Genomic DNA, 21910 nt, shown 5'->3' with positions numbered 1-21910 from the left:
TCCATCCACAGCTCACCCCAGCACCCTCCTCCATCCACAGCTCACCCCAGCACCCCCCTCCATTCACAGCTCACCCCAGCACCCCCCTCTATTAACAGCTCACCCCAGCACCCCCCTCCATCCACAGCTCACCCCAGCACCCCCTCCATCCACAGCTCACCCCAGCACCCCCTCCATCCACAGCTCACCCCAGCACCCCCTCCATCCACAGTTCACCCCAGCACACTCCTCCATCCACAGCTCACCCCAGCACCCCCCCTCCATCCACAGCTCACCCTAGCACTCCCCTCCATCCACAGCTCACCCTAGCACTCCCCTCCATCCACAGCTCACCCCAGCACCCCCTTCATCCACAGCTCACCCCAGCACCCCCTCCATCCACAGCTCACCACAGCACCCCCTCCATTCACAGCTCACCTCAGCACCCCCTCTCCATCCACAGCTCACCCCAGCACCCCCCCTCCATACACAGCTCACCCTAGCACCCCCCTCCATCCACAGCTCACCCCAGTACACCTCTCCATCCACAGCTCACCCCAGCACCCCCCTTCCATCCACAGCTCACATCAGCACCCCCCCTCCACCCACAGCTCAACTCTCTCACCTCTGCACCCCCCCTCCATCTACAGCTCACCTCTGCACCCCCTTTCAACATCTCAACTTGTAAATAGCTCACCTCTGCTCATCGTCTCCATCCAGTTAACCTCTGCACTCCACAGCTCACATCTGCACATTACCCCTTCCATAGGTCACCTCTGCACCCCCCATCCACAGGCCACCTTTGTACACCTCCTCACCTACAGCTCATCTCTGCACCTCACCAATCCACAGCTCACATATGCACACTACCCCATTAACCATGGCTCACCTCTGGACCCCCACCCACAGCTCACCTCTGTACACCTCCACCCACAGCTCACCTCTGGACCCCCATCCACAGCTGATCTCTGTACACCCCTACATTCCCAGCTCACCTCTGCACCCTCCACTCACAGCTCACCTCTGCACCCCCGTTTACAGCTCACTTCTGTACACCCCTACATTCTCGATCCACAGCTCACCTCTGTAGACCTCCACGCAAAGCTCACCTCTGCACCCCCATTAACAGCTCACCTCTGTACAGCGCCACACCCACAGCTCACCTCTGTACACCTACCCACCCACAGCTCACCTATACACCTCCCCACTCATAGCTCACCTCTGCACCCCCATCCACAACTCACCACTGCACCCCCATTAACAGCTCACCGCTACAGTTCACGTGTTCACAGCTCACCTTTGCACCGCCTGCAAAGGTGCATTCACTGCTCACCTCTGTATACCTATCCATTCACAGCTAACCTCTGTACACCTCCCTATCCACATCTCACCTCTGCACCTCCTGTCCACAGCTCACCTTTGCACCCCATCCAAAGCTCACCTCTGCACCCCATGTTTACAGCTCACCCCTGCACCCCCTTTTCCACAGCTCACCTCCGCACCCCCTGTTTACAGCTCACCTCTGCACCCCCTGTCCACAGCTCACCTCTGCACCCCCCATTAACAGCTCACCTCTGCACCCCTCCTCAACAGCTCACCCCTCCATCCACAGCTAACCTATGCAGCCCCTGTCTATGGCTCACCTCTGCACCACCCTGGTCCACAGCTTAAACTGTATCTGCACACCTCCCCATTCAAAGCTCATCTCTGCACCCCCTATACACAGCTCACCTTTACAATGTATGTCCACAGCCCACCTCTGCACTTTTTGAATTGGCTGACGCAACAAGCATTACATCACCACAAATAATTGGATGAGCCTTAAAGTAGATGTAAACCTCATGTGGAAGACATTTCATTTCCTAAACTGCCTTGCATCATAAATAATTGTTTTTTATACATCACTTGTTTACTCTTTTTTTGCACCTTTTGTCGCATTTCAGTGCTGATGATCTCCTACACCCTCTTGGAATCTTCTTCGTGTCTACATGTACTTCAGAAATCAATAACTGCATGGGTTTTCCCAGGGTGGGTTTTCTGATGCTAACAGCAGTGGCCCATGCTTACATGATGTGCCCTGACACAGCTGCTTCTAATTGCCATCAGAAGCCTGTGTGACAATGCAGGAGCTCAAATGGGACACAAGGACAGAGCGTTGACACCCTACAACAGAAAATGCCCATAAATGACCTTCATGGACACCATGTATTATTTTAATAAAAGCTGCAGATTTAAAAAGATACAAAATAACGTTTGAAATGACACAAATACAATAGAGCCTGTGCAAGGACAGTTTATTAACTTGAGATACTGTAACATAATTTATAGGCAGAACATTTTTGAGTAAACAAAACAGAATAAAAAAAAAAAAAGACTTAAAAAAGACCAAATCAAGCAATTCATTTATTGGTCTGATAAATGTTTTATAGGTATATAGCTGTATAATAAAGTTAGCAGGAGCATTTCAGTATCTAGTACTGGTCTTGAAGAGTTTAAAACTTTCAGTACTTTGCCTGTAGATGTAAAATATATGATAAAAGTTTGTGGATACCTGAACATCACTCATACCCAGTGATGGGACATCATCCAGTGCTCAGGGAAAAGATGGCAAACTACACCCCCCTGACAACAGCCCATCTTTACACTCTCCATCCACAGCTCACCTCTGCACCCCCCTGGCCACGCTCACCTCTGCAATTTCCATCCACAGCTCACCTCTGCACCCTCTGTTCACAGCTCACCTCTGCACCTTCCTGGCCACAGCTCACCTCTGCACCCTCCTGGCCACAGCTCACCTCTGCACCCTCCTGGCCACAGCTCACCTCTGCACCCTCCTGGCCACAGCTCACCTCTGCACCCTCCTAGCCACAGCTCACCTCTGCACCCCCCTGGCCACGCTCACCTCTGCAATTTCCATCCACAGCTCACCTCTGCACCCTCTGTTCACAGCTCACCTCTGCACCTTCCTGGCCACAGCTCACCTCTGCACCCTCCTGGCCACAGCTCACCTCTGCACCCTCCTGGCCACAGCTCACCTCTGCACCCTCCTGGCCACAGCTCACCTCTGCACCCTCCTAGCCACAGCTCACCTCTGCACCCCCCTGGCCACGCTCACCTCTGCAATTTCCATCCACAGCTCACCTCTGCACCCTCTGTTCACAGCTCACCTCTGCACCTTCCTGGCCACAGCTCACCTCTGCACCCTCCTGGCCACAGCTCACCTCTGCACCCTCCTGGCCACAGCTCACCTCTGCACCCTCCTGGCCACAGCTCACCTCTGCACCCTCCTGGCCACAGCTCACCTCTGCACCCTCCTAGCCACAGCTCCCCTCTGCACCCTCCTGGCCACAGCTCACCTCTGCACCCTCCTGGCCACAGCTCACCTCTGCACCCTCCTGGCCACAGCTCACCTCTGCACCCTCCTGGCCACAGCTCACCTCTGCACCCTCCTGGCCACAGCTCACCTCTGCATCCTCCTGGCCACAGCTCACCTCTGCATCCTCCTGGCCACAGCTCACCTCTGCACCCTCCTGGCCACAGCTCACCTCTGCAATTTCCATCCACAGCTCACCTCTGCACCCTCCCAGCCGCAGCTCACCTCTGCACCCTCCTGGCCACAGCTCACCTCTGCACCCTCCGTCTACAGCTCACCTCTGCACCCTCCGTCTACAGCTCACCTCTGCAGCCCCCTGGTCACAGCTCACCTCTGCAATTTCCATCCACAGCTCACCTCTGCACTCTTCATCCACAGCTCACCTCTGCAGCCCCCTGGCCACAGCTCACCTCTGCACTCTTCATCCACAGCTCACATCTGCACCCTCTGTCCACAGCACAGCTCACCTCTGCAATCTCCATCCACAGTTCACCTCTGCCCACAGCTCACCTCTGCAACCACCTTAGCCACAGCTCCCCTCTGCACTCTCTATCCACTGCACCCTCTGTTCACAGCTCACCTCTATACCCCCGTGGCCACAGCTCACATCTAGCCCGCAGTAACTCCTGACCTCAACCCAACTGAACATATTGAACAGCTTTGGGATGAACTGGAACCTTGATTCCGAGCAAGGTCTTCTCATCCAACATCAGTACCTGACCTTACAAACAGTCTTTTGGCTTAATGGACACACATTCCCCCCCAGACACACTCCAAGTTCTCATGGAAAGGCTTCCCAGAAGAGTGGACAGGGACAACTCTGTGTTAATAGAATGGGATGTGCCACAAGCGTCTATAGTTGTGACGGTCAGCTGTCCACAAACTTCTCCATATAGTGTATGTAATCCTGTCTCAAGTCTTTTTGGTAATTAAAGTATAAAGGTGCCAAATTGTGCCGTGCTTCAGTTCTCCATATAAATCAATCACTATACGTGGTGGACAGGAAGCTGTATAGAGCTGAACGGGTTTTGACGGTCATCGCTGAAAATTTATCAAAACAACAAAACTCCCTGGTGCAATCTCTAAAAGACCAGTACTGATTCACTACGCATGTCAGTAGTAGCAATGAAGACATCTTGTGCTGCTGTTACAGAGAAAGCCGGAGTCAAAGCTGCAGATAACAATAATAAACAGGTCCCTATTGTGTAATATTACATTTCTTCATAGTTGTGTCTACTCACCAACATAAATATTACAAAGTGTTAGTTTTGGCACTTTTCTATTGCTTTGGTCACATCGCCTCTACGCCTTCCTCTTATACAGCACACGTGGACAGGGCTATCTTAATGCATGGGCACTGCCAGGGGCCCCAGGTGCATGGGGGCCCCATGATAATCTTGCCAACTGTCCCGGATCTGTTGGGATAGTCATGCTTTTTACTAAGCTTTCCCGGGATGGCCAGTGTCCAGTGTCAGTGCCAGTGTCCCGGAAACCTGTACTTTGCCCCCCTGACCCCAGTATCTTGCCCTACTGATCCCCCGCCCTGTACTGTGCCCTTTGTGTTGATTTAGTCTTTGATTTATGGCATATTTATCCGCAGATATACTGCGGCAGGGCGGCCCTCCTGCACAAAATCAAGTACCTGTACATGATTTTGTGCGCAGGGTCTGGGGCACACGTGCGCAATGCCGGCTGGACACAGCGGGAGCCAATCAGCGGGACCCGCCGATCATTGACAGGAGAGGCAGAACAGTGTTCTGCCTTTGTAAACAAAGCAGACCGCCGTTCTGTCATCAAGAAAGAAGGAGATCTTATGTTTCTCCATTTAAGCCATCCCCCACACAGTTAGAAAGTACCCCCTAATGCTCTATACACAAGGTCAGAAATTCAGACGGAAAAGGTCCGATCGGATTATGTTCGTGGAAAATCCGATCGTGTGTGGGCTCCATCTGACTTTTTCCATAGGAAATTCCGACGGAAAAAATTTGAGAGCTGGTTCTAAAATTTTCCGACAATTTTCCGATTGTAGACAATTCCGACGGACTAAGTGCCACACATGCTCAGATTAAATTACGAGACCAAAGCTATTGGCTACTAGCCTCTACGTAGTCCCGCTGTACGCAACGGACGTCACCGCGTTCCGAACGATCGGATTTTATGACAACTTTGTGCGAACGTGTGTATGCAACACAAGTTTCGAACAAAATCCGTTGGAAAAAATCTGAAGGATTTTGTGGTCAGAATGTCCGGCTGTGTGTGTACAGGGCATAAGAGCATACTTAACCCTTTGATCGCCCCTGACATTAACCCCTATCCCTGCCATTGTCATTAGCACAGTGAGAGTGCATTTTATATGGCACTAATAGTATTGGTGTCATTGGTCCCCAAAAAAAGTGTCAAAACCGTCAGTTAGGAGTCCAATCTGTCGGCGGCAATGTCGCAGTCCCGCTATAATTCGCTGAGCGCCGCCATTACTATTAAAAATAAAATAAATCAAGATTCCATAAAATTATCCTATAATTTGCAGACGCAATAACTTTTGGGGGGGGTAAATCTTCTGGAGGTCAAGTGGTTAAAATCGATTTTATTGAAAGTACTAATATATGTTTAATTCTCTAAATTATTTATACTTTAATTCTTGAGAGTAGGTGCGTAAATTTGGGGCAGCCTGGTAAGGGGGCCGAGATGCTATTAAGACGGCCCTGCACATGGAACCAAGGCAGCGTTTCATCAACAAGCACCAGGAGGGTGGAATGACAGACCCATGAAGATTAGGAAAAAATAACAATCTATAAATTAAAAACAGAAAAGTTTTCTTTCACAGTCATAAAAAATTTGTGCTCGGCTCACAGTTCTGAGCACTACAGTCTTCATTCTTCATCCGTTTCTGTACATATATGTCCTACTGCTGTGAAGAACCTGAAGGTACTCACAAATGTTGGTCCTCAAAAAAGCATGAAAAGACCTTAAAGGGTCTGTCTGCACACGGGCAGTGCAAATTGTAAGGAGGATGTGCAAACTGCAACAAACCACCAGAGCCAACCAGATCTCAGTCTTCTGTTGTCTTATTAGTGCATTGCGTCTTCTGGTAGCTATGCATAGTAATGCACTAGACATCTAGCCTGGTCATGAGTAGACTTATACAAAAACCAGAATATTTTGGCGAAAATACTTACCATTAAGCAGAATTTTGATTAAAGATTTCTATTATACTTAAAACCAACCACAAGTTTGCTTGGACCAGGAAATTTTATCTACCTTTTGCCCACCATCCTGATCTACTACTGGTGCTCATCAAAAACCCAGCGCGTCTGAGCATTGGGGAATAAGGGACATTTCACCTGCACCCCATGGCTAAAGGTTGCCCCATGGTGGCTGGAGGTGTTGCATATTCCTGGGGGAAATTTAGACTTGGTGAAAGTGGAAATTTGCAGAGAAATTTTCATGTGCAGTGGCTCCAGGTAAACGGGCAGAGGAGGCATGGGTAAGAATCAGGGCCCCGGGGCCACTAGGGGGCCCCATCGGGGTTGTATCCTCAGTAAAACCAGGGACAGTATGTAAAAATCTGTACTTTTTTTTACATCTGTCTCTGAAATGTCCCTTACCGACATCCTTTTGGTCTAAAAATCCTGAGATTATAGATGCCCCACCTCTCCAGTACCTTCTCAGCCAATAGAAACATGTATGTGTATACTGTGTGATTGTATACTGTGTGTGTGTATACTGTGTGGCCCCATAATCTCTGATTGCCTGGGGGCCCCATAATCTCCTATTGCCCGGGGGCCCCATAAGTTGTCAGTCCACCCCTGGTAAGAATGTAAATCTTGTGGGCCTCCTTATCAAGCACACCTTTTCCTTTGCCTATCAGTGTCTGTCCGTTCTCGAAGGTTTACTTTACATACTTAAAAGTGGTTGTGAACCCTTACATATACCCAGTGAAGTAACTGGCCTCAGATGATACACAGAGATGAAAAACATCCTCCAACATAAGTTGTACCTGTCTATCTGCAGTCTTCTCTTTTCTCTACATCTGTTTAACCACTTCTCGACCGCACGCGTGACGATATACGTCAGCATAATGGCACGGGTGGGCGAATGGGTGTACCCGTATGTCCCTCCTTCAAAGCTGGATAGTGGACATGTGCACGCCACCGGCGGCGCGCGTGCCCGCTGCACGAGCGTGCCCGCGGACTCATTGACTGTTTTGCCTAGTGACATGACATTGAAGAAACAAAATTAAATCTAAACAAGAACTTGGGACAGGGCTTTTTAGCAGCAGTTCTGGCACCTCCAGTCATAAAAATATGCAATTGCAAGGGCTGCTTGTTGCTAGGAGGGATCTACTGTTGAGGGAGGGTCTATTGTTGCATGCTGCTGAGAGATTTATTGTTGCTGGTGGGGGTCTATTGTTGATGGGGTGGATATATTGTTGCTGGTGGGGGCTATTATTGATGGGGTGGATATATTGTTGCTGGTGTTGGTCTATTGTTGATGGGGTTGATATATTGTTGTGGGGTGGGGTCTAATGTTGCTGGTGGGATATCTTGTTGCTGGTGGGGTATATTGTTGCTGGATTGGATTTATTGTTCCTAGGAGATCTATTGGTGCTAGGATGGGTCTATTGTTGCTGGGGTGGATTTTTTGTTGCTAGTAGGGTCTATTGTTGCTGGTGGGGTCTATTGCTTCCTGAAGGGGGGGTCTAGTTTACTGCTTTTCTTGTTATCATTAACAAACTTCATACAAATTATAATAGCTCAAGTGATAGATTAGGTGGCACTATGATATCCGGCCCCTCATCCCTATTGAATAGAAAGTGGCAGCAGCAGGATAATTGGGATTATAATTGTGCCCAAGATTGAAAAAAATATTTATTTTTTTTAAAAATAGAAAGTTTAATCATAAAATAACAACATATATTGGGTTCAATAAAAAAAAATCAGAGTATGAGACAAACCACATTGAATCACTGGTGTCCATGTATCAGTACTTGATGTTATATCCCAACATGTTTCGCCAACATTGGCTTCTTCAGGGTATTTCGAGGAACCACCAATTCTCTTAAAGCTACATAGAGACATCAAGGAGATCACAGAGCAAGTCCACAAAATTGGAGGGGAGACTCTGTGCGATTACAGGGGATACATAGGGACCAGAAAGACTCTGATATAGATACAGATTAGTGCAGGGGCACCAGCAGGAAAGCAGGGGCGACCATTACGATGTTGCTGCACATGAAAGTGGTCATTATATGACAGCACCATGTATGCATGATTGCAGCTAGTTGCTGGCGCCCCTGCACTAATCTGTGTCTATAACAGAGTCTTCCTGGTCCCCATGTATCCCCCTGTGATCACACAGAACCTCCTCTCCAATTTTGTGGACTTCTTGGTGATCTCCTTGATGTCTCTATGTAGCTTTAAGAGATTTGGTGGTCCTTCGAAATCCCCTGAAGAAGCCAATGTTGGCAAAGCACGTTGGGATATAACATCAAGTACTGATACGTGATCTCCTTGATGTCTCTATGAAGCTTTAAGAGAATTGGTGGTCCTTCGAAATCCCTTGAAGAAGCCAATGTTGGGATATAACATCAAGTACTGATCCTCTTCTATACATGGACACCAGTGATTCAATGTGATTTGTATCCTACTCTGATTTTTATTGAACCCAATATATGTTGTTATTTTATGAATAAACTTTCTATTTTTATACATTTTTTTTTTCAATCTTGGACACCGTTATAATCCCAATCATCCTGTTGCTGCCATTTTCTATTCATACAAATTACTTGGCATGACAAAATCATACCTGGCTCTGTATTCTCGAAAAGGGGCAATACTAGGAGGTGGGTAGGGGGTGGAACCAAGGGACAGAGCTCGGAGGTGGGTAGGGGGTGGAACCAAGGGACAGTGCTTGGAGGTGGGTAGGGGGTGGAACCAAGGTACAATGCTCGGAGGTGGGTAGGGGGTGGAACCAAGGGACAATGCTCAGAGGTGGGTAGGGGGTGGAACCAAGGGACAGTGCTCGGAGGTGGGTAGGGGGTGGAACCAAGGGACAGTGCTCGGAGGTGGGTAGGGGGTGGAACCAAGGGACAATGCTCGGAGGTGGGTAGGGGGTGGAACCAAGGGACAATGCTCGGAGGTGGGTAGGGGGTGGAACTAAGGGACAGTGCTTGGAGGTGGGTAGGGGGTGGAACCAAGGGACAATGCTCGGAGGTGGGTAGGGGGTGGAACCAAGGGACAGTGCTCGGAGGTGGGAAGGGGTGGAACCAAGGGACAATGCTCGGAGGTGGGTAGGGGGTGGAACCAAGGGACAATGCTCGGAGGTGGGTAGGGGGTGGAACCAAGGGACAGTGCTCGGAGGTGGGTAGGGGGGTGAAACCAAGGGACAGTGCTCGGAGGTGGGTAGGGGGTGGAACCAAGGGACAGTGCTCGGAGGTGGGTAGAGGGTGGAACCAAGGGACAGTGCTCGGAGGTGGGTAGGGTGTGTAACCAAGGGACAGAGCTCGGAGGTGGGTAGGGGGTGAAAACAAGGGGTTACTCTGAAGGGGGGGTGTACCTGCACCCACTCTCTGAGGAACAAAAGCCCTGACTAGGCATGAATGGTTTTCACCTCCTAAATCACTAATCAAAAAATTTAACCTGAGCTTTGTATGGACAGCAAAGAAAACTAGAGTGACTCTAGTGAAGCCTTACCCCACCCACCCCCATGTGACATTGCAGGGCCAATCAACAAGCATACTCCTCCGTACTCAGGAGTACAGGTATTTTCAGTAGCTGATTGCAGTAGTGGGTAGGGGAGGAAAGGTGCATATGTGCTGCTGGAGAAAGGTTTATAAAAATGAACCTGTTGCTTTGTCCTAAATGGACACAGGTTTGCTTTCGGACTGAACATTCATATATTCCCTGTAGATGTTCCTACAACTAAGGTTTTACACTGCTACTCCAAAGCCTCATACCTTTGCCTATGTAAATGCTGAGATAACTTTGGACCTTAACCTGCAAGACCAAAGTCTTCCCTGGCACTGATATGTCAAATTCTTCTTGGCCAGGCTCGGGCCACCCACACCGTATCAGATTTTAGAGGACCGATGCAACTGCAACAGTCTTTTGCTATGACTGTGTCTGCTGGACTGAGAACTATGTCCAGAGCCCTCTTCCCTGGGCATTAAGGGTTGTAGTTCTTGCTGCTGGATATCTGTTGGGTCTCGATGGCTTCTGCCACCGTGTGATGGAGAATTGGCAAAAGGAAAACAGCTGCAGGTCTCTGGGAGAGTCTGAAGGCCAGGAGGACTGCGGAGATCTTGTCTCAAACACCTGGCTGCGTCTACCTGCAGGTCAGGAGCTGGAGGAGACCCAATGCTCTCTAGAGAGGAGATGCTCTGCTTCCAGGACCTCTTGAGATCCACAGGGACGATCTTCGTAGTCTCTGAGGAGATGCACACTGTGTTCTGATCTGGGTCTCCTTTCCAAGGCAGCACCTTCTCAGCCATGGTTGGTGATGGTGGCACAAAACGAGGACTTTGGCAGACTCCCAGCATTCCTGTGGACATTAAATCTTTGTCAGACTTCAATCATTGACAATGCATTTCGGGAAGGGGGGTATGGTTATGAGATGAATTACCCCAGGGGTAGTAGTGCCTCATCATTGGTGTCATTGGGAGAGATAGTGCCGCATCATTGGTATTGGTGGCAGGAATAGTGCCCCATCATTGGTGTCAGTGGGAGGAATAGTGCCCCATCATTGGTATTAGTGGGAGGAATAGTGCCCCATTATTGGTATTAGTGGGAGGAATAGTGCCCCATCATTGGTATTAGTGCGAGGAATAGTGCCCCATCATTGGTATTATCGGGAGGAATAGTGCCCCATCATTGGTATTAGCGGGAGGAATAGTGCCCCATTATTGATATTAGTGGGAGGAATAGTGCCCCATCATTGGTGTTATTGGGAGAGATAGTGCCCCATCATTGGTATTAGTAGGAGCAATAGTGCCCAATCATTGGTATTAGTGGGAGGAATAGTGTCCCATCATTGGTATTAGTGGGAGAAATAGTGCCCCGTCATTGGTATTAGTAGGAGGAATAATAGTACCCCATTATTGGATTTAGTGGGAGGAATAGTACCCCCATCACTGGTATAAGTGAAAGGAATAGTTCTCTATCACTGTTATTAAGGGGAGGAATAGTGCCCCATCTCTGCTATTAATGGGAGAAATAGTACCTCATCATTGGCATTCGTGGGAGGAATAGTACCCCATCATTGGTACCATTGGGAGGAATAGCACACCATCATTGGTGTCAGTGGAAAAAACTGCCCCATTGTTGGTGTCGGTGGGAGGAATAGAGCTCCTTGGTTGGTTTCAGTGGAAGGAATAGTGCCCCATGGTTGATGTCAGTGGCAGGAATTAGGCCCCATCATTGGTGTCAGTGGGAGGAATAGTGCCTCAAATTATTGGCAGGAATAGTGCCCCAAGGGGCGGATAAAGTTTGGTAAAGAGCCACATCTGGCCCTTGGGCCGCAGTTTGGAGACCACTGAGTTACACTATATGCTCATCCCACCTACATCCTCTTAATGGACATCCTATTCATAAACAATTACCGTTAATATGACGTTGACCTCCACCCTGCTGCGGCTCGCTGCTTGCCAGCCACTGATATGGAATGTATGGTGAGGGCCCCCTCCTACCACCACCACTGCACCCGGGGCAGCTGCCCCTTTGCTCACCTCCCAGCCCAGTGATGCCTGTTTGAGGCAGAAGTGGGGCAAATACCAATTTATCAGACAGAAATGTAATAAATGTCATGTAAAGTTTGGCAGAGTTAAGTATTTTTTTTTCCGCCCTTTTCACAGTTCCTCTTACCAGTCACTGTAACCCCCTGAAGGATCTCATCTGTTGCCCGAGCCACGAAGGTGATGCCCTCATCCTCTTCTACCTCAATGTTGGAAGACTCGTCCTCCGAGTCCGCTGTGATCACGATGGACGCTGATCAGGAGAGAGAGGACAGTGTTGGTCTTTGTTACAGATTGCAGTGCTAAATCTATAATCGCTGAACAGCCAACATAAGAGAAATACATAAGCTGACCTCCTTATGAAAATGCTAGTTGCCTGGCTTTTTTGAGTCACGAGCTGTATATTTGTTCTGAACCTGGCACTCAGAAATTGCTGATGTCAGAAGATCATCATCACAGCCAGGTAAGTAGCATTCACAGAGGACACCAAAGGCAACTATCACGACTGTCTTTCCTCAGACTTTTCATGTGCACTATACTGCAAAACCTTTCAAGAGGAACTGGTTTGTGAAAGCTGTGCCCAAAAAAAGCCAGGCAGAGGACAACGGGCTAGTCACCAGTATTACCTGTGATCTCCCTGCTACTGATCATCCCCATTACTGAGTAACCATGCCTTGTTCTGCACTGCGTGGAGGCGGCCATCTTGGTAGAGGCAGGGCTTTGCTTCTTCGTGTCAGAGCCTCCAGCAAGGAGAACAGTCAGCAAATCGATTGTGACATACCCAGTCTCCCGAGACTACAGCCAGAGGCAGCAGTGAGATCAATCTCACGCTGCAGATAAACAGCTACGAGCAGGCCCAGACATTTTGGGCTGAGAAGACAATTTTTCCAGGGACCGGGGCAGTAGTTTGTGGGGGGCACTTGGTGATGGGATGTTTACAGAGTCGGTCCTCCACACTGTAATCAGGGCCGGTGCTACCACTAGGCAAACTAGGCAGCTGCCTAGGGCACACTGCTGCCTAGGGACACCTAGCCGCTGGTTTCCCTCCGTGTTTGCATGCTCTGCAGGCTGCAGCATGTAACTAACTCAGTCCGACCGGTAGTGTAATTAGGGGTGCAGCACAGCACTGGAGCCAGCGCTAGAAGAAGCAGAGCCGATGCTTCCTGTATAGCGGCGCCTTCTGTCACACAGGCAGGGCAAAGGGGGCAGAGTCAGGGGTGGAGCCAATGGGGGCAACAAAATGCCTAGGGTGTAAAAAATCCTTGCACCAGCCATGACTATAATGTAAAGTGGCACTGTGATATAAAGGGGACTGCACTGTAAAGGGGCACTTGTAATAATTACAGTGCCCCTTTATTTTAAAAGTGCCCCTTTACAGTGCAGTCCCCTTTATATCACAGTGCCACTTTACATTACAGTGCCCCTAGCAATCACAGCACCCCATCACAGTGCCCCTTGCAGTCATACCCTCCCCCCCTTTTCTCTCTAATCACAGTGCCCCCTTTTACTTTCTGCCCCCCCTGTACAGTCCTATCTTCGGTAGGGCAGAAGAAGGATTCGTCCTGTGTTCTCTCCAGAGGAGCTGCAGATCTGGATCATATTAACAAGTGGGTGATTGTGATATGAAAAGACTCCCGCTCTCTGTGCAGATCACCAGCTCCCCCCCCCCCCCCACACACTCATAGGATGATATCATTGGCGGGGTGGGAGAGGCTACAGGCATGGCCGCATAGCGGGAGGTAAGCGGTGACCACAGTCTGCCTTAGCCATTTCCGGTCACTGCTTACCTCCCGCTGTGCGGCCCCATCATCAACAAGTCATTCTTGTTAAGACATGAGGCCCAAACAGCCCCAGGCCAAATGCCCGTTGTGCCCTATGGCCAGTCTGGGCCTGGCTATGAGAATCAATCCAGGCACACTCACATGCCAGAAAATCTTATTTTTCAGTACTAGAAACCTATCATGGGTTTTTCATTTTCCTCACACTTCCTGTGTAGGTGACACCTGAACAGGAAGTATTAGGAAATCAGCCCACTGGGGGTCACAGACAAAACAAGCATCTAATAGAGGCTCTAATCCTCCCTTGCTAACAAAAGGTGTTTTATTACTGTCTCTGTCCATTTTGTAGGGAAAATATCCCAAGAAGGGACACAGCAATACAAAAAAAACTGTCAGGGGTTCTAACCATTGTCTACTAAAACAAATACTTGGAGTTGAGCTTTACCTTTAAGCGGTAGATTGTTGACAAGGTTCAGGACAAGATCTCACCTGTGTTTTGCCAGCTCACGCCTTTACTTTGCCTTCCTTTCTGTGGCTCGAGGTCTTCGCTTACTCTTCTCTATGTGGGAAAAGCAAAACAAAAACATACATTATAATATGATATCATCATCTGTACTCCACCACATGACATGTATTAAAATGTATTAAACCCCAACAATTACTTGGGTGTCATTAAACCCAAATCATTAAAAACTGTCAATACACGCAATATTACATTGTGTCCATACTCACTCATCCACTGCAGCATTTGTTTTCTGTAGACTGCAAAAAAAAGTCTTGCTGTTCACTGTCCCTCCCTCCTTGTCTGTGTCCCCGCTGCAGCCTGAGATTGCGCAGACCAGCTGCTGATATCTACTGAGCACGCTCCAGTTTCAGTCCCCTTTAATCTATTAATTTGCTCCTTTTTTTCTTATCTGAGCGGCCCATATGACTATAGAGTCACACATGTGGGCATATACACAGTGATCAAAGACACTCCTCCTCTCTCCCTCCTCCTCCATGTTCTCCTATTGCTATGTGCTCTGTTAAATATATCATTAAACCCAAAACATCAAAAAATAGGATTTTTATATACAGCTTACCTGTAAAATCCTTTTCTTGAGAGTACATCACGGGACACAGGAGCTTCATTACATAGTGGGTTATATAGGCACCTCTGGTGATTGGACACTGGTTGACCCAATTAAAGAGAATTCCTCCCCTATATAACCCCTCCCATCAGGGAGGCACCTCAGTTTTGTAGCAAAGCAATAAGAAACCACGTAAAACCCAAGAGGGGCGGGAGCCCTGTGTCCCGTGATGTACTCTCAAGAAAAGGATTTTACAGGTAAGCTGTATATAAAAATCCTATTTTCTTGATCATACATCACGGGACACAGGAGCTTCATTACATAGTGGGATGTCCCATAGCAATGCTCAGGTTGAGGGGAGGGAGACACAGATCATGAATCTAGACCGCCAGGGACCTGAGGACCTAAACTGCAGCCTGCAGTACACTGCGCCCAAAGGCGATATCCTCCTGCCCTCTGACATCCACCTGATAGAGTCTGGTGAATGTGTGGACTGATGACCAAGTCGCAGCCTTACAGATCTGAGCCAGGGAGGCCTGGTGATGCACTGCCCAAGAAGCACTTACAGCCCTAGTAGAGTGCGCTTTCACCTGAAAAGGAGGAATCTTCCCCTTTAAGTCATAGGCCTGAGAAATAACCTGTCTGATCCACCTCGAAAGAGTGGACTTTGACGCTGCCTGACCCCTTTTAGGGCCTTCTGGCAGAATAAATAAACAGTCAGTCTTTCTTATCTGAGCAGTTGCCTGAAGATAAAGACTGATTGCTCTAACCACATCTAAAGTGTGTAAGGATTCTTCCTCTGTGGACTGAGGGTTTGGAAAAAAGGATGGTAGGATTACATCCTGATTCAGGTGAAAACCTGAAACTACCTTAGGTAGAAAGGACCTGTTGGGACGCATGACCACTCGGTCCTTATGGATAATTAAATAGGGCTCTTTGCAGGAAAGAGCTGCCAATTCTGATACTCTTCTAGCCGTGGATATGGCTACTAGGAACACCAGCTTCTTTGTCAGGAGAGTTAAAGAAGCCAGATGCAGAGGTTCAAATGGTTGGGCTTCTAAGGCCGAGAGAACCAAATTCAGATCCCAAGGGCATACCGGAGGTTTGACTGGCGGTCTCATCCGCATAGCCCCCTGGATAAAAGCCCGTACTAGGGAATGTGATGCAAGCGATCTTTGAAAAAAGACCGATAGGGCCGAAATCTGCACCTTGATGGTGCTTATGGCCAAATTCATTTCAAGGCCTGATTGGAGAAAGGCCAAGATTCTGCTAATGACATACCTTCTAGGATGCCATCTCCTGGGTTCACACCAGGAAACATATGCCCTCCAGATCTTGTAATAAATACGCCTGGAGGCCGGTTTTCTGGCATTGACCAGAGTGGAGAGGACTGGCCCCGAAAGACCACGGCCTCTCAAAATGTGGGTCTCAGCAGCCAGACCGTCAAATTCAGACTGCGTAAAGCAGGGTGGTAAATTGGACCCTGTGAGAGCAGATCTGGCCGGAGAGGGAGGGTCCATGACCTGCCCACTGCCAACTTCATGATTTCTGCGAACCATGGTCGCCTGGGCCAAGCCGAGGCCACTAGAAGGACCGGCTTCGTCTCCCTCTTGACCCTTCCCAAGAACCTCGATAACAGCGGGTTCGGGGGGAAGGCATAGATCAGATTGTACTGATCCCAGGGAACTGTCAGAGCATCTGACCCCTGAGCAAGTGCATCTCTTGTCCTTGACACAAAGTTGTCCAGTTTCCCGTTGAATCTGGACGCAAACAAATCCACGTCTGGAGTGCCCCACTTGTGACATATGTCTTGAAACACATCGGGGTGCAGAGCCCATTCTCCTGGGCACAACTGCTGGCGGCTGAGATAATCTGCCTGCCAATTCTCCACTCCTGGAATGAAGACTGCAGAGAGGCACGGAACATGCTCTTCTGCCCAGACAAGTATGCGATTCACCTCCTTTTGGGCCACCAGACTTCTGGTACCGCCCTGGTGATTGATGTAAGCCACTGCGGTGGCATTGTCGGACTGAATCCGAACTGGGAAACCTCGCAGTCTGTGAGACCACTCTCTGAGTGCCATGTAAATTGCCCGAATCTCCAAGACATTTATGGGCAGCAGACTTTCGGTCGCAGACCATTTTCCCTGCGAGCATGTTTCCTGCAACACGGCTCCCCAGCCTGTCAGGCTGGCATCCGTGGTGACAATCTTCCATGAGAGGGGAAGAAAGGTTTTGCCTTTCAGCAAATTTTTGGTCTGTAACCACCAGACAAGACTTTTGCGTGCCCGAGGGGATAAACGCATAGGAAGATCCAGGGATTGGGGCTTCCTGTTCCAAATCGCAAGGATGCATCTTTGCAGGGGCCTTGAGTGGAACTGGGCAAATGGAACGGCCTCGAAAGAGGCGACCATCTTTCCCAACAGTCTCATGTACAACCGAATGGAGGAGAATCTTCTGCCCAGAATCAGGCGCACTAGATCTCCAATGGCCAAGGCCTTTGGCTTTGGAAGGAACACCCTGCCCTGAGCGGTGTCGATAATCAGACCCAGGTAATCCAACCTGGTGGTCGGTTGTAAAGACGACTTTTCTAGGTTTATAATCCAACCTAGGCGGCCCAGATGTTCTAGCGTTTTGGTGACGCTGCGACTTAGGCATGTTGCAGTTCTCTCTACGAGAAGCAAGTCGTCTAGGTAAGCCATGACGGCTATGCCCTGAACTCTTAAGATTGCTAAGAGAGGGTCTAGAATCTTCGTGAAGACTCGAGGGGCCGTGGCTAGGCCGAACGGCAGGGCCACAAATTGAAAATGGCGCTGCTCTACCGCGAACCTCAGAAACTTCTGGTGTGCGGGAAATATTGGCACATGGAGATATGTGTCTTTGATATCTATTGATGCCATGAATTCTCCTCCTTGCAGGGAGGAGACCACAGTGCGTATTGACTGCATCCGGAAGGTCTGGATGTGTAGAAACCGGTTTAAGTCTCTCAGATCCAAGATAGGTCTGACACTTCCGTTTGGTTTTGTAACGGTGAAGAGATTCGAATAGAAACCTGAACCCTGATCTTTTGGGCTCACCTCTACTATCACACCTTGGGATAGTAATTGATCTAAGGCCAGGAATAGCGGTTTCTGCTTTATCGGATCCCTGGGGATCCTTGACCTTAGAAAACGGGAAGGTGGAATCTCCTGAAACTCTAGCCTGTAGCCCAGAGATACTGAAGAGATCACCCATTTGTCCTGAATCTCTACCCGCCAGGCGCCTGCAAACTGCAGGAGCCTTCCCCCCACTCGGCCGAGCGGGGGCGCCCCTTCACAAGGATGTCTTGGAGGTCTGCTTGGCAGGCTTCCGCCCCCAAGTCTTTTTCTGTCCCTGGGCTCGGCCCTGAGGCTTTGCAGCCGAGGAGGGCTGAGAAGGCCGTCGCCACTGTTTAGAGCTCGACGCTTCGGGAGAGAGAGTACGCCTGAATGAAGGACGTTTACTCTTCTTGACTGGAAGTGTAGATTTACCTCCCGAAATATTTTGGACGAATTTATCTAATTCTTCTCCAAACAACCGTTCCCCTTTAAACGGGAACCCAGTCAAATGCTTTTTGCATGACATTTCAGCAGCCCAATTTTTTAGCCATAGAGCCCTACGCATGTGTACCAACATGAGGGACAAACGTGATGCTTGTTGGACAGAATCCAAAATCGCATCAATTAAGAAACATAAGATGTGAGGCATCTCTGCATATTTCTCTACTTCCTCATTAGGAAGGAGTTCAAACATCTGTTTAACCTGTTCCTTAAGGAACTGACACAACCCCACGGCTGCGACTGTAGGTTGTACCACAGCGCCGGCCATGGAAAAGGAGGCTTTTAACAAGGTTTCCAGCCTTTTGTCAGCTGGGTCCTTAAATACCTGCGCATTATCCAAAGGACAAGTTAGGTTTTTATTCACACAAGAGATAGCCGCATCCACAGATGGGGCCCCCCATTTCTTGGTGAAGCTTTCCTCCACGGGATAATACATAGAAAACCTCTTGGGAGGAGTAAACAGTTTATCGGGATGTCCCCAGTCCTTATACATCAAGTCAGCCATTAAAGGATGAATTGGGAAGGAACAAGCAGTCTGTGGAGCTTTCCTGACTCCCAGGGAAGAGACAGAGGATGTAGCGACTTCAGCAGCTGGCATTCTGAACGTGGTACGCACCAATTCAGTGTAATACTGTACCTGCTTTCTGAGTGCCTGGGAGGAGGGGACTGACTCCTCATCCTCTGACTGATCCGACTGCTCATGATCCCTTTCCAAAGATAGGGATCTCTCCTCATTTTCAGAGCAGCTGTCTGAGAGAGGGATTTCAGCAGAGGGAGGGGATCTACCCCTTTTCTTGCTATCTTTTAGGGAAGCAGAAATAAAATTCATTATCCTCCCTTCAAAACTCTCCAATGAAGCCCTAAGGGAGTCCTCAGTGACATAGACCGGGGCTGCGACATTAGGAGAGGCTGCAAAGCCTGAAAGGGGCACTGACTCGTCTTGAGATGCAGGCTCCACTCTTGCAGAGGGGGATGGTAATCTGCATGCACTTTTAGAACCCCTGGAACCAGGCGGTGACCTGCCAGTGCTTTTGTTACCTGCCCCTGAAACCCTCTTACGAGGAGACATAGTACTGAGCTACAAAGCAGAGTTACTAGTGTAAAATGCAATCACTTTGTTGTGCTTAAAGTCTCACAATAAATCAATATAAGCTTAACTGCACAATATGATGCCGAGTAGGTGTCTTAAGGTTCGCCTGGATCCAACCCCACGGATGCTTACAGCCCACAGCTCCTGTGTCTCACCTTACAGTCCCCTGACGCTCTGGGCTTTTAAAAACGGCCGTTTTGGCGCCTGCATTGCAGTCTGGAGCACTTGATTGTGCACAGCTGGCAACCACACCCCCCCCCTTTCCCTATTAGGCCGGGAGCGCGCCCGGCGCGCGTGCACGCGCCCGTGCGCGTGCACGAGGACCGCGGGATCCGGGGGGGGGGGAAGGGGAACCCAAAAGGAGTGACCTGGGACCCCCCGATCTGCGTGGGACCCCATTTTTACTTATATTGTGGCAGGGACTGCAAGGAAACGTGAATAGCTGGGAGAACCAGGCATTTCACTGAGCGTGTTTGTTTGAAAGGCATGTAAGTATGCATCAGGCTTGCTCTTACTCCCTCAAGTGGTGGAAACCAGGTAAGACATACAACTACTCACCATGAAGAAATCCATTCATATATTAAATATATAGGATGACTTCCCATACCTGTTCCCCGCCGCAGGAATTGCTGATTTCAGACCAATTCCAGCCTTCACCCATCACGGCGGGTATTGTTAGCCAACCTTCAGGCGTATCTGGGAATCTTACGAAAAGATTCTCCTACCTGGGCCTTGTAAAAAACTCTGCCAGAAACTTACGGGCGCCCTGAGTAAACAGTACCCCAAGTCTGGTTGTCCCAGAGTCCAGTCTTCCAATGGAGAGGACTTACAGGCAAAACCTCGTGTCTTCGGCAGACGAGGCCCGGGTACCATACCATCTTGGGAGTCAATTATCGGCCCGAGGTATGGATCCGGTTTGTTGTAGCCCTTCGGCCCTCGCCGGGACCCGCATAGAGCTAAGTTTTACGTGACCATCGACCAGACACTGGCGAAAAAACTGAGGTGCCTCCCTGATGGGAGGGGTTATATAGGGGAGGAATTCTCTTTAATTGGGTCAACCAGTGTCCAATCACCAGAGGTGCCTATATAACCCACTATGTAATGAAGCTCCTGTGTCCCGTGATGTATGATCAAGAAATAGTGAATACATGCTATATTTCATTGTGTTCATACTCACTCATCCACTGCAGAATATGTTTCTGTAGACTGCAAAACTCCTGGTTGATCCTGTTGGTCACTGTCCCTCCCTCCTTCCCTGTGTCCCCACTGCAGCCTGAGATTGTGTAGCGCAGTTGTTGACATCTACTGAGCATACTCCAGTTTCAGTTCCCTTCTAAGCTCTCCCTGCTGCAGCCTGAGATTGTGCTGACCAGCTGTTGATCTCTGCTGAGCACGCTCCAGTTTCAGTCCCCTTTAATCTATTCATTTGCTCCTTTTTTTCTTATCTGAGCAGCTCATGTGACTATAGAGTCACACATGTGGGCATATACACAGTGATCAAAGACACTCCTCCTCTCTCCCTCCTCCTCCATGTTCTCCTATTGCTATGTGCTCTGTTAAATATATCATTAAACCCAAAACATCAAAAATAGTGAATACATGCTATATTTCATGGTGTTCATACTCACTCATCCACTGCAGAATATGTTTCTGTAGACTGCAAAACTCCTGGTTGATCCTGTTGGTCACTGTCCCTCCCTCCTTCCCTGCGTCCCCACTGCAGCCTGAGATTGTGTAGCGCAGTTGTTGACATCTACTGAGCATGCTCCAGTTTCAGTTCCCTTCTAAGCTCTCCCTGCTGCAGCCTGAGATTGTGCAGACCAGCTTTTGATCTCTACTGAGCATGCTCCAGTTTCAGTCCCCCTTTAAGCTATTCATTTGCTCCTTTTTTTTTTCTTATCTGAGCAGCCCGTGTGACTATAGAGTCAAACATGTGGGCGTACACACAGTGGTAAATGACAATCCCCTCTCCCTTCCTTTCACCTCCTATTGTAAACACTATGGGGGTGGGTTATAAGATGTTGATTGACGGAGGGTTCACCTTCCTTTTAGTCCCAACACATACACACCATAGACACAGGCTGGAGGGGGCATGACACAGCCTGTGATTGGCAGAACCTTCTCCAGATATCTTTACAGTGTGAACAAAGTAAAAGCTACTTGTCAGTCAACTTAAACTCCGCCTACAAAATGTTATTGCAAAAAATAATAATAAACATTTTGCTTTGAAATATATATTTGTAATAAGTTTTTATACTTTGTTGTGATTAATTATTTATTTGAATTCTCTATTTTTTTATGTCATGTGACCAGCA

General features: G+C 49.0%; 1 protein-coding gene and 1 long non-coding RNA gene across 2 annotated transcripts in view; both read right to left on the bottom strand.

Annotated features, from left to right (window-relative positions):
• Positions 1–2254: 2254 nt before the first annotated feature.
• Positions 2255–8418, bottom strand: LOC143927634 (uncharacterized). The gene is made up of 2 exons (XR_013262290.1): positions 3095–8418; positions 2255–3041 (listed from the first exon to the last, which is right to left on the bottom strand). It is a non-coding gene; the product is annotated as an uncharacterized LOC143927634 (long non-coding RNA).
• Positions 8419–9055: 637 nt separating this feature from the next.
• Positions 9056–21910, bottom strand: part of SLC9A5 (solute carrier family 9 member A5) — a 161045-nt gene continuing 148190 nt past the window's right edge. The window contains exons 14-16 of the mRNA XM_077451806.1: positions 14348–14417; positions 12211–12333; positions 9056–10891 (exon numbers count right to left, since the gene is read on the bottom strand). Coding sequence (XP_077307932.1) covers positions 10422–10891; positions 12211–12333; positions 14348–14417 — 663 coding nt within the window. The 3' untranslated portion in view covers positions 9056–10421. The remainder of the gene's footprint in view (positions 10892–12210; positions 12334–14347; positions 14418–21910) is intronic.

This window comes from Lithobates pipiens, unplaced genomic scaffold (genome assembly GCF_037356315.1).
Source record: "Lithobates pipiens isolate NorthernLeopardFrog02 unplaced genomic scaffold, aLitPip1_a1.2 Scaffold_10, whole genome shotgun sequence".
Classification (NCBI taxonomy): domain Eukaryota; kingdom Metazoa; phylum Chordata; class Amphibia; order Anura; family Ranidae; genus Lithobates; species Lithobates pipiens.
The sequence above is the reverse complement of the archived record's forward strand: the minus strand, read 5'-3'. Positions and strand labels throughout refer to the sequence as shown.